Source organism: Peromyscus maniculatus, chromosome 4 (genome assembly GCF_049852395.1).
Source record: "Peromyscus maniculatus bairdii isolate BWxNUB_F1_BW_parent chromosome 4, HU_Pman_BW_mat_3.1, whole genome shotgun sequence".
In the NCBI taxonomy this organism is placed as follows: Eukaryota; Metazoa; Chordata; class Mammalia; order Rodentia; family Cricetidae; genus Peromyscus; species Peromyscus maniculatus.
The window spans coordinates 142244452-142261543 of record NC_134855.1 but is presented as its reverse complement, the minus strand read 5'-3'; the positions used below and the strand labels follow the sequence as shown (position 1 = coordinate 142261543).

Genomic DNA, 17092 nt, shown 5'->3' with positions numbered 1-17092 from the left:
CAGGAGGGGACGAGTGAAATAAATTTCAGTATATCCATAACAGGCATTAAATAAAAGAATGAGGGCGCTCTTTGTGGACTGATACAGAACCATCTTCAAGATGTATTGCTAAGCAAAGGCAGCAAGCTATGTGTACGGTGTGTTTATAACTACCTTCCATGCAAAGCAAAGAAGGTAAACACACATGCCCTATTTCCTTGTACATGCATAGCACAGCTCTGCAAATATCCACAAGAAAATTACATTGGTTGCCTTGGGGACACAGGCGAGGTGGCTTGGGGACCAGATGAGGTGAAGGATTGCTGCTAAATACTCATTTGAACTTTTTGAATTTTGAACCCTGAGATGTTCTACCTATTTTCAAAATGACTTAATGTTTTTCAAGTGAGGGAGTCTGAGATTGTCCAGGCTGCACACACCAGCCGCTCACTACCTGTGGGGCTGCGGCGGCCGGGGCCAGGGAGTGGGGCACTTTCTCCTTAGTGTTTCTTTAATGTTTGAATGTTTTCCTGAAATGTACTGCTTTTGCAAGGAGGTAAGAATAATGAAGATGTTATGTGTAAGAGAACACAATTAAACTGAGCTCATAGACTAGATTCCTCCCTCTCCTCCCTGAGCCAAACAAAACAAACACGTGAACAAAAACCAAAGCCAGATCCATCACACACACCCACACACGCTGCCCTTAGAATCAACTTGAGCTCCTGAGCCCTGCCAGCCTGGACACGTTGCCTGCCCACGTCCCCATCCCTTAGCTTTTACCTGTACCATGCCCTCTCCCTGAGTGCCTTCCCTCACCTCTCCATCTGACGCTTTGTTGTTGGATACTTCAAATCCTAATTGTCCCAGCAAATGCCTACTCCATCCCTACAGTCCCACAGGCCACACATGGCATCTGATAGCTGCCTTGAGGCTGATCTCTCGTCTTCCTCTTATCCCGGGACAGTGAAGTGTCCTGTTGGAATCAATGTCAGCAGCTCTCCCTGGCTGTGTGACCTCAGCTTAGTCATCTGCCTCTCTGAGCCTCTGTCTTCACTGGCACTCTGCCAGGGACCTCAGAGACTCATCACCGTCTAAGCTCAGACTGGACGGTGGGTGCTGTGCTGTTATTCGGTGGTGCATGCATGTGTGAGGGGTAAATAAGGAAGTGTCACTTCATCTTTCCATCGGATCAGCAGCTGCCGTGGGAGCGGAGCTTAATACACACTTAAAGGAGCTCCTCCAAGAACTCACTTATTACCCCAACACACCCGGATCGGTTTAGTCCTAAGGGCAAGGCGGCCATGTTCAGACACGTGAGGTCCTTATAGGGTATAGACAGCTGTACTTCCTGCCTTTCCTTTTCCCTCCTCTTCTTACAGGAGACCCCACCCACTTTCCCATGCTCTCTCCTCTTCTTGTGTGGCTGCCCACCCTCCCACATCCCCAGAGTCTCCTGGAACCCAAGATGCCTGCCTACACGTGCTCTGTGCTTCCTCAGCGTTGCTGGGTCAGCAGGTGTGGTGATCTGCCATGGGCTCTACCTCTCTGGCCCAGCCCCCTGCCCCAGCCCCACCCCTCACCTGTCTTGGGGTCCACTGTGAAGTGATGCTCGCCGTCTAGCACACTGTACACCAGCCGGGCGCTGCTGCCGTAAGTGGGGTCATCCGCATCGGAGGCCATCACCTGCATCACAGACGTGCCTGGGCCCGGGGGACCAAGCAAGACAATGGTCATACAGCGGTCACCTGGAACTTTGTGGCCCTGTCCCCTCCCCACCCTAGGGAAACCATGAGAGGCGACCTTTTGGGGATCTATTGGAGGTCATCGGCCAGTCACTTCACAGCTCTGTCCTCACACGAAGGCCCAACCTACTTCCTGACCCGATGGCCTTCCTAGGGACACAAGTGACCATGGAGTCATATCTGGATTTAAGTACCCCTTGGTTCCCAGATGTAGGACTAGCAAGGGAATCTCAGTTTCTCCTCCAAAATGGGTGGAATGCCAGTCCTTGGCCTGCAGGGCAAATGAGAGGGTGGATTTGATATTCCCAGTACTGTGCAGCTAAGGGCAGCCCCTCAAAGGCAGAGGCGGGGGGCAGTCATTATCTACATAGTTATGAGGCACAGTCAGAGCTGGGACTAGAAAGCAGGCCCCCGGGGGCGTTTAGTCACTCCAGCCCCTCTGGCTTCCTTTTGGTCTCTGCCACCTGTCTTCCTTCTCTCTGCAGCCGCAGAGAGGGCAGAAGCACAAGGCAGCTCGCTGGGCCTCAGAGGCTGGCCCCCGGGCAGGAGGAGGGCAGTGGCCAGCTTCCCTTTGGAAAGTGGTTAGCCGTAGGCCGTGATGCCCCCCTGCCCCTCCCCCTGGTGCCCAGACAGCACTGCCCCCAAGCCACATACACTTTTCCTCATGCTCTGCACGTAGGCTGCTGGGGAGAGCATAAATTGGATAAAAGTCCATCAAACAGCGGCAATTAAGTTATTGATTTTCGACGCTGCCTCATTAAACTGGGAGCTTCTCCCGGCCTGTCCCAGAGATGGCTCTAATTTGACATCATGTTCAATTTGACGAAAGCAGGGCTCGGGACGTGAGGCTGGACCAGTGGGGGAGGGGCAGATGGAAAGACCATGGGAACCTTTCCAGAAAAAAAAAGGGTGGGGGGAGGTGTTTGGGGGCTCAGGACATGAACCAAAGAGGACATGACGGAAACCCTACATCTGGGCGATGTTCTCGGCTGGATGCCCTGCTAGGGGCCTGGTTGAGACCCTCCTGAGGCTGAGTTGGGCTCTCTGGGCCAGCAGACAGCCTGCTGGGAGGTGAGGCCAGTTCACTGCTTGGCTAATGAAGGAGTCTGGAAGTGCTAGTACAGCAATTCTGCTGAGCCCAGCCCGTTGCCCGCCTCTCCCGCCTCCAGCCCGGGGCCCTCCATCATTCCAGACAGACACATGTATTTATTTTTTCACTCCTTTGCATTTCTCATTTTCCTCTCCGCGTCCCCCTCCCAGCCCAAGCCTCCTGAGTGGGCCCTGCAATGCGCCTCTCTTTGTCGGCTACAGCTCCATGCCAACCACATCTGAGTTGCCCGAAGAGAGAGCACAAGCCCTTCCCTGTGTTGATAATGACCACGGGTTGCCAACTCAGGGCCAAGGGCACAGCCCTGGTTACAGAGGAGGGAATAACGACTTCCTGTTGAGCACCTACTGCATACCTGGAGTCACAAGCCTCTTATACCATCTAAGTCCGTTCGGCATCTCAGAGATGCACGGTGGACCTCCGATGTTACAGGTGAGGAAATGGGCCAGACAGGAAAGATTTGTCTGAGCGTACAGAGAGAGGACATGGTGGGATTTGAACACATAGCTACACTATCAAAGCCCTTTTGGGTGCTAGTGTCAGCACAGGCACAGTGACTTTGGGGAAAGTGGTCTGGTGTGCTGAGCCATAACCACTGATGGACCTTGATGTGAGACATGCCATGAACTCCTTTGTGCCTCAGCACCCTCCCAAGCTCCTGAGGTCATGTTGAGAATATACATCATTTTGTCTCAGAACCAAGGACAGCACCCAGCAGAGGTAAGAACTGCAGGCCTGCAGGTGGCAGTCTCAGGAGGCCCCTTCAGCTGCGCACAGTGGTGCAGCCAGGCCTCCCTCACCGAGGCACTGAGTGTTGGGGGGGCACGAAGTGCCAGGCTCGAGATGGGTGCTCGATAAATAGGGCTGTTGTAACTGTTACGAGGCAGAGTCTCCCTGTCTCTTCCCTGCCGGTTCCTTCCATCCCACAGACAAGTCACAATGCTGGGCTGAGTGACTCCCTGGGGATATGGCTGAGCTCACTCTCTCTCTCCCTGACTGCATCCCAGGGACTCCCTCGGGGATGCTGGAATCATTTCCCCAATCCGGGATTCTTTATGGTAGCCATTACAGTTAATGCCAACACATGAGGATGGTGAAGGGTCAGTGATTCACCACAGCTCCCCCAGGCCCTGAAGAAATGGCTTTCTTAGACCACACCTCCCTTTCCACCTGTCAGAAGCCCCCCAGAATTAGTAGAAAGAAGGGTGCCAGGCTGGAGGCAGCAGTAAGATCACCTTGGGGTTGTCCCCAAGGTCAGTTGGCCATAGCTTCTGCCAAGCAGCTTACCGTGACCATCATGCTTCCATTTTTTGACCTCATGTTATCTCTGTGACACAGACGCAGGGGTGAGTGGGGAACAAATCTCGCTTTCTGGCTTTTGGGTAAGTGCTCACACCATGGCCCAACATCAAGTCACCAATGTGGTGTCAAATGGCCCTCAGAACTTCTAAAAGTCAGCGTGTAGCTCTCATGAGTGGAAACGCATGGTCAGAATTATTATTACTCAACAACAGTGATGGCGTTACACATACAGAATAATTGCTTCATACCACCTACTGTGCTGTGAGCCCTTTACATATGCCATCAAATGAAAACCACACAAAAGCCTTGTGGTTAGACCTGCGAAGATCTCCAGGGCCAGATCACTAACACCAGCGATCCTAGCATTCAAGGGGCCAAGACTGGAAGTTACCCTAAGCTTGAGACCAGGCTAGGCTACAGAATGAGGTCCTATCTCAAGAAACAAACACACAGACAATCCACTTCTCAGATGAGGAAGCTGAGGCTGTTGGGTGGTAGACCTCTTTATCTCTTAGTATCTCCATTTCCCCACTTGGGAGGCAGGAATCAAGAGCGCTTTCTGCTCTGTTGGGATCCTGTCAACACAGTCTCGTGTTCAGCACCAAGGACAGCGCAATCCAAATTCAAGGGCCTGCATGTTGGTGAGGCAGGATTTAAATGAAGGGTGGATCTGATGTCAAAACTCATGTGTTCTGCCATCCGAGTAGAAGGAGGGGATTGACAGAAGTTGAGATGAATAGGTAAATGAAAGAGGGAAGATTCTGGGAAAGTATAAGGAAGGGGGGAAGAGAGGAACACAGGAGAGGAAATCCTTAACCCAGGTTTTTCAAGTCAACCTGTCCTAGATGGGCTGGGATGGAGAGATGGGAGGGTCGCTGTCCAAGGTGCTGCCTTGGTCCTCCTGCCTGAGAGCTGCTTAAGAGCCTAAGTCAAGACAAGCACTAGGAGAGGCCACCTGCCTGATTCTTGGATAAACGGGATCTCAGGGCTCACGTATCCATGCAGAATGTTAAATATGGGAAGTCTGGTCCCTAGAGAGCACAGATCCCGATGGTGCTCAGCCTGGCCGCACATTCGAATCCTCTGGGAGCTTTAAAATAAAACTGACGCTGAGCCTCGTTCCTGACCAATTAAATAGAACTCTGCGGGTGGAGCCCAGGCAAGGGCATTTTTTTTATTAGCTCCCTGCAAGGCTCAGAATGGATGCACTGTGGATCTGGTCCCTAACTGAACCAGTAAAGAAACTGAGTAACTTAAGGGCTCAATGACATCCTGAGGTCATTTCTCCAGTACGCAGTAGGGAGCGATTCCAACCCAGACCTTCCTGGCCAGGATGTCATCCTCCAGACACACTGCACCTGCACTGAAGGTGACATCAGAAAGGACAGCAAGCCTGCCTTGTGCCCCTATGTCCTTAAAGACCCTCCCAGCTGAGGTCAACCAGAGAAGTGGCACCTTCTAAGGGATGATGTCCCTCACACTTCCAGGGAATGTAGGTAGGCTCTGGCATCAGAGTTCTGGGTTACATCCCAGTGTGTCCTCACCCTTACATGCCAAGCAAGTCTTCCCTCTGTTTGGCCTGTTTCCCTTTGTGTAATCTGAGACTCTGGGGTTTAGAGGTGATGGATTTAAGAGGCCAGTGGGCCGAATGTGTAGTGTGTGCTTTATTTTCTGTTCTCTGGATAGCCAGGAGGCACTTAGAGCTATGTTCTTGGCCCTGAGTGGGAGACTCCTGGACATCAACACCAGAGAGAGGGGACCCGCCTGTGATTCATCTCTGATTTACCCCGATAGCTCTGACGTCATCTATCCCATCTAGTCTCTTAATACAGGCTGTCCATGGGGTACAGGAGGCCCCAGCAGGCTCCTGGGGAAGGTGGTGCTGTGTGGGGTGGAGCTGGGAGGCAGCAGAGGTAAACTCTCACTCCAGTCCTTCCTTAGGTCCCACAAGTGGCCGCAGGAACCCCACCCAGAGGTTCCCCATCTGTAAAGAGTCCATAATATTTTATCCCCTCATGCATCCAAGGATGTGGAGACCCCTTAATGAGATTAAAGAGATTAAGTGCTTTGGCAAAGCTTAGAGTCCTCCCCCGGCTGAGGCAACCAAGTGTCATTATTATGAAGATGTTTCTAATTGTCATCTCGCAGCTTCTTTTTACCTCCTCTGCTACCCTGCTGGGTCTGGGGATACCCTGGGCTCACATTTAGCTTCTCCAACATTTATAAAAACAGAATCCCACCCCCTGCTGCTGCCAGCACCATGTGGAACGCTTTCTATTAAAATTTAAAAACCACTTGTCGAGTCCCTGGGAACACTCAGGTTACGCAGGAAGCAAGCCCCTTCTCCAGCTCCGCCCCCCTGCCTCCTCTCAGCTCCCTCTCGGATCATCACTTATAATGTGGGCTGGCTGGGCTGGTCTTGACCTTGCTTCTAGCTGCCCAGCTGGGGCGCCCTAATGTAGATGAACGATCCACAGGGGACGCGGGGGATTTGGCTGCAAGCGAAGAGGAGGTTGCAGGACGGAGGAGGAGGCCAGTTCAGAGACCAGCAACAGGGGAGGTGACGCAGGAGAGGAGGGGCGGGAAAGTGGGTCAGGGTGGAGAGAAGAGGGACGGATACTTGGGGACAGAAAGTGGAGCACAGAAATGCTGGAGTCACAGAAAGAGAGGAACTGGAATAGAGGGGGCACCACACAGAAAACGGGGTGAAGCGAGGGACGAAGGGTGAGGTCTGGCCTTGAGAGGCGAGAGACCCTTTTACAGAGTTTTTGGACTTGTTTCCCTCACCCTAACTTCCCTTGTGGATCCCAGTCTTGTCCATGTAGGCAAGCCCTGTGTGTGTGTCTAATATGTTCCCCCACAAAGGACTTTCCTGATACCCCACATTAAAGCCCACAAGGTCTTCTGACCTCTCGGCACTCAGTGAGGCCGTCGCCATGGAGTCCAGCGACCTTGTTTGTTTGGGATACTGATAATGTGACATCTACGACAACAGTCTGGCCTGTGGCAGAAGGCAAATGGGGTGGACGGGGAAGGCAGGGGGTGACAGAGAAGGCCTTCTTTTATCTCTGCCCATTTTACGTTGTGAGACAAGAAATAAAGGTTCTCCGGAACCTGGAGCTCACCAATTCGGCTAGACTAGCTGACCAGCAAGCCATGGGGACACGCCTGTCTCTGCAGTCCCCAGGACTTGGGAGGTACAACACTGCTTCTGGGTTTTCCATGAGTGGCGGGGATCCGAACTCAGGTCCCCATGCTTGCACTGTGAGCACTTTATCCACGGAGCCGTCTCCTCCTGTAACTCACCCACACTCAGCCCCTCACCACCCTCAAAGCCCCCGTGCGTTAGACCCCTGAGGGAAGACTGGCTTTATCAGCTTTGCACTGGGTGCCACGCTGGCCCAGGACCCAGCAAAGGAGCAGTGTGCATGCTTGAACCGGTTGTTTTCGTTTCACTTATTTAGCTTTAGTTTTGAATTTTATTCATTTTTTTTGTGTGTGTGGTGTGTGTTGGGGGGATCCATGTGTGCCATGGCATGTGTGCATGTGGAGACCAAAGGACAACTTTGTGGAGCTGGTCTTCTCCTTCTGCCTTTACATGGATCCCAGAGCTAAAGCTTGGGTCATCAGGCCTCCATAGCAAGCACCTTACCTGATGGGCTGTCTTGCCAGCCTTTGAGTAGCTTGTTGGTGGGATAGACAAGGTGTGCATGGGCATGCTCCTCTCTGTCCAGATTACCTGCGGTCCCTGGGAGTCGACTTCGAAGAGCTGGGGCCTCCTCTCTGCCACCTGTCCCCACCAGAAACCTCCCGCTCCATTGCCCTCCAGCGGGGGAGTAAGAGCTAGTGCTGTTGCTAGGCAAGAAGATGTGGCACATATAGATCTTCCTGGACTTTAATTAAAAACATCTTTAGAAGTCGTCTCTGCCGAGGCCAGCGATTGATTCCTGGCGTGGGCCCGAGGGTTGCTGAGCCACACTCTCTGGCTGCAGATGGGACAGTCGGAAACTCCCCGCTTACTGCTTGCTGCCTCCTGCAAATGATACTCTTGGGATCCATCCTGTCTCTTGCCTTCCTCTTTTCCTCTCGGTTACCACCCCCTCAGGCCCCAGATTTGGGAGACAGGCCGCATGCCCTTATGCTTTTATTTGCACTCTGCTCTTGGGCCTCGGGTTCCTTAGGTGCAAAACGGGGGTGTCAGCACTTAGGAGGGAGCCCATGGAGGATGAAGTGAGATTGGGGATGCGAGAGAGATTTCAAGCTGTAAAGTACTGGGCAAGGAAGGGTCATGTCTGTTCCCCTGAAGAAAGCCATGGATGCTGATCCCAGAAACAGAGAGTTCTGGTTCCAAGTTCTGTCTCAGGCCTGACTGTGGAGCCTCAGACAAGTTACTTTATCTCTCATTGCATTTACTTCCTCGTCAGCAGAATGAAGACAGTAACACCTGCCCTGCTTATTCCCGGGATTGGAGGATAAAGGCGAATCACTCTGTGAAAGCAGTGTTAGCTGATAGCTATTATTTACTGAATATCCCAAGAAGTGCTGGCTGTACTGCAAAACAGCCTCCTTCTACCATTAGAGATGCAGCTCACAGGGGACCTGGAGCCGAGGGAATGGGACTGTGGCAGAGGTCTGCAATGTCCACACTTGGTTGAACCCCAATCCTATGGTCCAGCCACACCAGTACTGCTGTGATGTACACCATAGCTCCCGCCCTACCCTCACGGCAGACATCACTAATCTATTGTGGCATTCCTTTCTGCTGAGCCCAGATGAAACCTTCAGACTCTCCAGTCACTACCAATTGATCGAGGTAGTTGCAGGAGAGGAAACTGAGTCGTCCCTAGGCTGAGGTTGGGATGGTGTTGTTTATCTGTGCACCATGCACACCCAGTGCAGGATGTGAAATGGGTACCAGGAATCCAAAGTGTCTGCTCACTTTCTATCTGCGGGTCTCAATACAAAGCAAATTCCAGCAAACATTAGCTATGTCCTTGTCCTTGGATGACTCATTGCAGGCTCTCAGAGTCAAGTACGCTGGACGCCATGCATGCAGTGGGTGCTAATAAACACTGGTGGGTTTCACTGTTCTTTGCATTTCCTGCAGTGCCCAGAATAAAGCAGTGGCTAATAAACACCAATTGGATCTAGGCGTTTTCTTTCTTTCTTTCTTTCTCTCCCCCTCCACCCAGACAGGGTTTCTCTGTGTAGATACGGCTGTCCTGCTCTCTGTGTAGATCAAGCTGGCCTCGAACTCAGATCTGTCTGCCTCTGCCTCCCGACTGCTAAGACTAAAGGTGTGTGCCACCACCACCTGGCTGAGGCTCTGTGTTTTCAATGGTGCCAAGTGCAGTATCTTGCATACAGTTGGTATCAATGACTGAAGAAGCAGAGCTGGGCCTGGAAGCCCAGGAAGAGGAAGATACATGAATCCTCTCACTGTATCTGAGCCAGGTTGTGACACCCCAGAGGAAGACCCTGGGCCCCCTACATTGAAAGATCACAGAAGTAAGTCTGATGCCCCAGAGGAAGACCCTGGGCCCCCTACATTGAAAGATCTCAGAGGTCAGCCTGATGCCCCAGAGGAAGACCCTGGGCCCCCTACATTGAAAGATCACAGAGGTCAGCCTGATGCCCCAGAGGAAGACCCTGGGCCCCCTACATTGAAAGATCTCAGAGGTCAGTGCTTCCTGACTTCCTGCAGCCCCAAGCTTTCATCCCTTCCTCCGCTGACACATCTTCAGAGGATTCTCCATTACAGACTCAGAGCCAGGTGTCCGTCACGCATCTCTACCTAGGTTTACGGTGGACACCCCAGTCCTAACCTGCCAGAGAGTGAACGCTGTTCCAGCTTGTTCCCCCTTCCGCGGCAGCTCCAATCCCGAGCTGCTCCGAGCTCTTGCCTCTCTCCCCAACATCCAGTCCTGCACTGACCCCCATGGGCTCCACCTCTGAAACACACCAGCATTCTTCTTCCTCACCACCCTTGCCATCACCTCTCACCTGCCCAGCCGGAGCCCTTGCTAACCTCCCTCTCCATCCTTGCCTCTGTGGTCTATTAACAAATAGCCAGATCATTCTTTTTAAAATATGCACTGGGTCATGTCACCACATCTCTGTCCCCATCTGCGTCCCTGCTCCCGCTGAAAACCTTGCAGCAGCCACAAAGTCCTATGTACTTCATCTTATGACGCTTTTCTGAGGTACCCAAGCACTGTCCGCCGCGCCGCCTCCCTGTCTCTTCTTCCAGGAATCCTTGAACACAATGTGTCCCAGGGTCTTTGCACCCATAGCGCCCTGTGCCTACAAGGTTCTTTGAATGTGGTGGCAGTTCAAGCGAGGTACCCAACCCAGCAGCAGCTCCTGGGAATTTGTTTTCATTTCTAACAGTCAGGCTTGCTGGATGGGAAACCCTGGGGGTGTGGCTGGGGTGGAGCTCCGTGGTAGAGTGCTTACCTAGCGTGCATGAGTTGAGTTTGATCCTCAGCACTGCAGAGAGAGAAGAAAGAAAGGAGCCCCGGGGGGATGGATGTGGCAGTCTGTGTTAACTAGCTCTCTAGGTAATTAGGGTACACACAAGAGGTGAAAAACCCTGCTTCATTCATGCAGTTCCCTTCCTTCAGTGCGTGATTCAACACTCTCATAAAAAGAATTTCCGGGGCTGGGGAGCTGGCTCTGTGGTTGAGGCGCCTGCTGTTCAAATGTGAGGACCTGAGTTCTAATCCCCAGACCCATATGAAGCTGGACGAGATAGTGCACATTTGTAGTCCCTGTGCTCCCATAGCGAAATGGGGAACGGAGGCAGGAGACTCACCAGAAGCTCACAAACCAGCTAGCCTGGTCATACAGTGGCAAACAAAAGACAAGCTGGATGGCAAAGACCAGCACTGGAGGATGCCCTCTGACCTGCGCCCATGCTCTCTGTCACACACAGAGCACACTCACACTCTCGAACGTGCACACATGGTACATAGACCCCCCAGCATACATCTAAAAAGGAGAAGAATTTCTACCAAATTCTAGCCAGTCCTGTTCACTCCCTTAGCCCCTGTGTGACCTTCTGGCGATCCTCAGTGCAAGACACAGTGCCTGGTATGTGCCTGTGGTATGAAGGACCCCTGCCCCCAATGCTCGGCAGGTAACTCTGACCTCAGGAGGAGGACAGGGGCTTGCTCAAGGTCACGGGTACCAGGCCTGCCAACCGCTGAGGACTTGCTTCGCTGCACCGGCCCCAGCGTGGGCTGGCATGCCCCTCCTCAGAAGTGTGGTTCACTGGCCCCCGGCGCACTTCCCTTCTCTTTTAAGCTCTGAGTGGTTTAATTTGCGAGCACAGCTGCCTTTCATGTCGCAAGCTGCGTCCCTGCTCCCTCTGATCTCAGAAGCTGCCCGATCCGCTGCTGCCGCTTGTTGGCCCCGCCCTGCTCAGCCCGGATCAGGAGGCTCAGTTAATTGTGACTGATTTTCAAAGCCGCCTGGAGTCTCCGTGAGCACCCACTGCCCGGATCCACTTCTTCAAAAAGTTACTCAAATAAACCAACTAATTTAATTTCTGCCTTTTCCCGCCCCCTCCTCGGTTCCCCAGCTTGTCCGGGGTGAGTCACCCTTTCTTCTGAGTGCTATGTGAGTTCAGGCTGGGACTCAGGCCAGTGCCTCCTACACTCTGTGGGACCTGAGATGCACTCTTGTCCTTCTTCTGAGTTCAGTCTCCCCGTCTGTGAAGCAAGACCCTCCTCTCTCCGACAGCCTGGAAGCCCAAGGCAGGGAGGGATCAGCGGCAGTACTCACTGGCTACAGAACCCAATGTACCTTCTCTTCCCTCTGGGTCCTGGGGCTCCCATCTGTTCAGTGGGGGGCTGACACAGACCTGGCATGCTAGTTAGTCAGGTGAGGGTGAGGTGGGGACGGCAGAGCCAGCATGGCAAAGGTGGCCTGCTTCTTCTGCCTGCCCCAGCCCCAGCCCTTCTCTGCAGTATGGCAGACAGGACTCTCCTATGGCTCCCCTGAAAGTCACTTAGCTGTATGGCATCAGCTCTCTTTAGCTTTCTGGTCTTCTGTGCATGAGCGTGCAAGTCAGAGAGCCGGCTGAGCAGGTGAAAGTACAGGGCAGGCAAGCCTGGTGACCTGGATTGAAGTCCTGGACCAACATAAAGGCAGGATGTGATGGCAGACAGCTGGAACCCAAGCACTTCTACAGCAAGATGGGAGACGAGGACAGGAGAGTCGGCCAGCAGCTCAGGGCCAGCTAGCCGGGAGTACACAGCACAGCAGTAGAAACAGGAGAGAGCCTGCCTCAAGGCAAGGTGGAAGACTGAGCCAGTAAAGGTGCAGCAGATGATAAAGATGCTTGTCATCGGGTCTGCCCACCTGAGCTCAATCCTTAGAAGCACAGTGAAAGGAAAGAACAAACTCCCCAAATGATGACCTCCACACATACCCATGGCTTGCATGCACCTGCACATGATATATATATATATATGTTTTTAACAAAAAACAAACCACAAGTCAGTTTTGGGAAAAGGTAGACAAGACCATGTCCTCTTGGACCTATAATTTAACAGGGAGGGCTGCTGGGCCCGGGAAGTCAGGGATTTGAGCTGCCGCCTCTGGCTTGCTGGTGACCTTGGACGTGTCACCGCTCTCTGAGCCCCAGTTTCTCCATTTCCACAGTTCATGTCCAAGCTCTTGGCAACTCTGGAAAGTCCTGGGTCTTTGCCACTGCCAACCTCCTGGGTATTTTCCCAGCCCAGAGCTCCCCGGTGAATCGGTTTATTCGACTGGCAGTTTAAGCGTCTTTGCTGTGCTTCTGGACGAGTCCTTCCATCCGAGCACACCAGAAACCTAACTCCCACTTTCCTTTCATCTCCCAGAGCTGTTCTTCCAGCTCAGGAAATGGAAATTCCATCAAGTTCACCACTCAGGTCAAAATCCCAAACGTAAGCCTCGAGTTCTCCCTCTTACATCCAATCCATTAGCAAACGCCTTCAGCCTAGCTTTCAAAACACCATCCACCAGTGACCTCATTTCATCCCTTCCAGTGCCACCTTGAGTGGAGCCACTGCCAGGTCTCATCTTGATAACTACAGCATCCCCATTTAGAGCAACCAGCTCCTGGCTTTGCCCTCCCCATGCCTGTCACTTCTCCCTGGGACAGCCATGAGATCATGTTAAAGGTAAGCCAGACCCTGTCATTCTTCAGAAGGGGACCCATCATGGCCCGCCTAGCATGTGCAGAATCAAAGGTCCAGCCGTAACTATTATCTAGATGGCTGCGTGATACTCAGGGAACATGACCCCAGGGCCTTTGCACATTCTGCTCTCTGTGCTCAGCTCATCTCCCACAATGTCTATCTTCTCACTTCACTGCTTCAGCATCACCTCTGGGAGGCTTCACTGTACCAGTCATTCTTCTGCTTATTAGTGCCTGTCATCTCTAGCCAGAACATGCTATTTGTGTATATATGGACTCTTGTCTATTTCCCATGCCATGGCAAGCACACAGTAGGTACTCAGCAAATTTCTTTTAAATGAATACTATATGTCAACAAATGCATGGACGGTCATAGGAACGCACGCATTTTGGTACATCACTCAGTTAGCAAGCATGTACACATCACACACACACACATGTACCTGTGTATATGCAGAGCTCACTCCTCTTCTGCTCTATTTTCCCACTATTTCTTGGTGCCGCTCCCCCCCCCCCCCCCCGCCGCCGCATTTTCTCTGGTCCGCATTCTCCTTTGAATACCAGTGATCTGCTTATTGAGCCAAATTTGGCCCAACCTGGATACACCGGGCTGATAGGCCCTCCCCCAAATACCTAAGTGTTTCAGCTTCCGATGTGTAGCCAAAGGGTGGGAGAGCCAGAGAAAGGTCAAGCTAGCTTGCATCTCCAGGAGACGATAGCCTAGGACCTAGGATGCTGCTCTCTGCCTGCCTGCCTTGCAGACCTCTTTGGCTAATATGGTGAGGAAGGGGTGGCAGCTTGAGACCCACAACCCCTGACTCATCAGTGTCCACGAGAGACTTAGGAGCCTGGGCTAAGTGGAACCTTGGTGTTCAGAGGGCTGTCTGAGATCCCACCCATGAGCAGGTGGGGCAGAGGCATGCTGTGTTTAGTCTGGGCACATTGTTCCATTCAGATGTGTTCTGAACAGGGCTGTCTCACATCTACAGGCGGTTGTGTGTTTCCTTTTGTTACCCACACAGGTTGGGTGTGTGTAGTGCCCCTGGGTGTTTGCAGCCACACTCAGCAAAGTGTAATTGATTCTCTTGGTGCCTCATGTGGACTGGAGTACCCAGGCAGCAGGGCCTCTAAGCTGGGGCATCCCAATTAAATGAATGAGGCTGTCCCAAACTACACCCAGATGTGTCCCTGGCTACACCTAGATGGTGCCCTAGCAAGGTGACACCTGCTGAGGTTACCCCTGTGTTCATGGTGGTGGCTGAGCTTGTCCCATAGCTTGCTTTGCTTGGGAGCTGTTTCCTGTGCCTGTGGTGGGTGGCTATGTGCAGGTGTGAGACCGTGCTGGGATCTGTGCTGGCCTGGCTGTTACCATTTTAGGCTGGAGAAAATCCAGCCGTTGTGTAGGGGCTGCGTCTGTGTGCAGCTGGACTCTGAGGGAGAGCTGCGACCATGTCAAACAAGGCTGGCACGTGGGGTTGTGCCTCTGAGCATACAGTGTGCACGTGCCTAGCTGAGCTCGCATGCACAACTGGGTTTGGGTGTGCAGCTGTACCTGAGCATTCAGCTGTCCCTGAGTCCACAGACAGGCCGTGTCCACATGGGGCCTGGGGGTACGGATGCAGCTGAGGTCAAGTGTGGGCTTCGCCCAGCTATGTCATTGGGAATGTGCCCTGCTCCTGTCTGTCTTCTGTGCCCTAGGGATGGCCACTCTGTCTCTCCTGTCCCTCCCAGTCAGCTCATGCTTGGAGCATCCACCTCTCCCCCAAGGCCTCACCCATCCCCCCAGCCCACCTGTAGGTGACAGCTCAGCCACACTGCCAATGTAGGGACCGTGTAGGAAGCGCGGCTCACTGTCGTTGATGTCCTGCACTTTGATGATGAACTCTGATTCGGGCTCCAGCAGGCGGTTGGTGGCGCGATCCCTGGCTTGAGCCCGGAGTGTGTAGAAGGTTTTCTGCTCCCGGTCCAGGCGCTCGGTGGCATGGATGTCACCTGTCAGCTCATCAATCAGGAAGATGGTCCCCGCACCCTCGCCAGAGATGGTGTACTTGATGGTCCCATCGCCTTCATCAGAATCAGAGTGGATCTGAGGAGGTAGGAGGAAGGTGGGGTGGATACTGGAGAAGGTGGAGGCTCTTCTCTGACACTGCCCCCCCAGAGTCCCGTGGGGGGCTGTTCCTAAGCACATCTCTTCCTCAACTGAACACGGAGAAGCCCAGGAGCTATGCCTGTGCCCATCTGAGCTTTATACCCTCCATGAACTCTTCACCTGGGATTCACCCTACCCTGTCTGCCCCCCACAATCTACCTTCCCTAGGCCCCCAAAACCATCAGCTTTAGATGATAACCACTACCCCACCCTACCTCTTCTCAAAAAACTCCCATAGTTCCTGTTGCCTTTAAAATGAAGTCTGGGACAGCAGCTTGCTTAGCCCTGCAGCTCTAACTGTGTGCTCATGTATATGCCGGTGTGTGTGTGTGTGTGTGTGTGTGTGTGTGTGTGTGTGTGTGTGTGTGTGTGCACATGTCAAGGCTTGTGGAAGAAGGTGTCAGAAGACATCCTTAGGTGTCATCCATGGTGGTTTTACTTTATTTTTGAGACCATGGCTAACCAGCAAGCCCCAGGGATCTCTTTGTTCTAGCCCCCCAACTCTGGGATTACAAGCACAGGCCACCATCATTGGCTCTTTTCAAATGTGGGTTCTGAGGAATCACACTCATGTCCTCACGCTTGCTCGCAAGACAAGCACTTTTCCTTCTCAGCCACCCTCTAGTCCTGGGGCTCCTGTCTTGAACACTCGTCCTTGTTTTTCTGCCTACTGAAAATCCATCCACCGGGCAAGGCTCTGCTCACTTGCCACCTGGCCTGGGCAGCTTTGCTGGGTCCCCCTCCAGGGTCTCTGAGTGCATCAAGCCATCATCATCATCATCATCATCATCATCATCATCATCATCATCTTCATCATTGTCATCGTCCTCGCATTCAGCCTTGCAGGATCACCGTCCTTGCACTTTTCAGACCTCCATGTGCATGTAAATGACACCGGCAGCTTTTACAGCGTGGCCCTGGCTCACCGGTTCTGGGGTGGGGCTTCCCAGTTCACAAGCCCTGAGCTGCTCAGTGACCCACTTTGCGCGTTAGTCTCCCCTGGCTTCATTACAGGTCTCCGGAAATGGAAGGTGGGTCCGTGACTTGTCATTTTCTGGGGACCGGGAGTGGGAGGGGGGATGAGATTGCAGAGACACCTGCCCCCATCAGGCATTGTGCAGGGCAAGGAGCACATTTATCTAGATTAGGACTCTAGATAAGAACAAAAAAAGATGAGAACAAACCCCATTCCAGCAAGTTTTGCTGCCCCCCCTCCCCCCCGTCATTTTCCTAGGGAGGCCAGACCACTGGGAAGCCACTGGCTTCCTGCGCTATGTTCCCTCCCTGTGCTCCCCCACTCCATTCTAAAGCCTCTCAGAGGTCTCCCAAGGAAGGCAGAGACCTTGATTCCAGCATTATCTCCTGTGTGTCTTACATAAATCACTGCGCCTCTCTGAGCCTGCCCCTGCATCTGTAACATGGCATGTCCTCCCAAAGGAGCTGGGTGGACAGTCCCCTAAGGCCCTCGCCAGCTGCCCAGCACCAGCAGCACAGGCAGCAGGATGCTGCCTGAGGACCAGGGCTGGAACCAGGTCCCACTGAGCGATGCATGTCCCCCGTGACTACTGCGTCACCAAGAGGTCCAAAAGGCTGGGAAATGGGAGCAGAGAGGGACTATTTAA

At 53.0% G+C, this 17092-nt stretch overlaps 1 protein-coding gene across 1 annotated transcript in view; it reads right to left on the bottom strand.

The window, feature by feature from the left end:
* Positions 1-17092, bottom strand: part of Cdh22 (cadherin 22) — a 127172-nt gene that overhangs the window by 42880 nt on the left and 67200 nt on the right. Inside the window, exons 3-4 of the mRNA XM_076571168.1 lie at positions 15113-15407; positions 1563-1682 (exon numbers count right to left, since the gene is read on the bottom strand). Coding sequence (XP_076427283.1) covers positions 1563-1682; positions 15113-15407 — 415 coding nt within the window. The remainder of the gene's footprint in view (positions 1-1562; positions 1683-15112; positions 15408-17092) is intronic.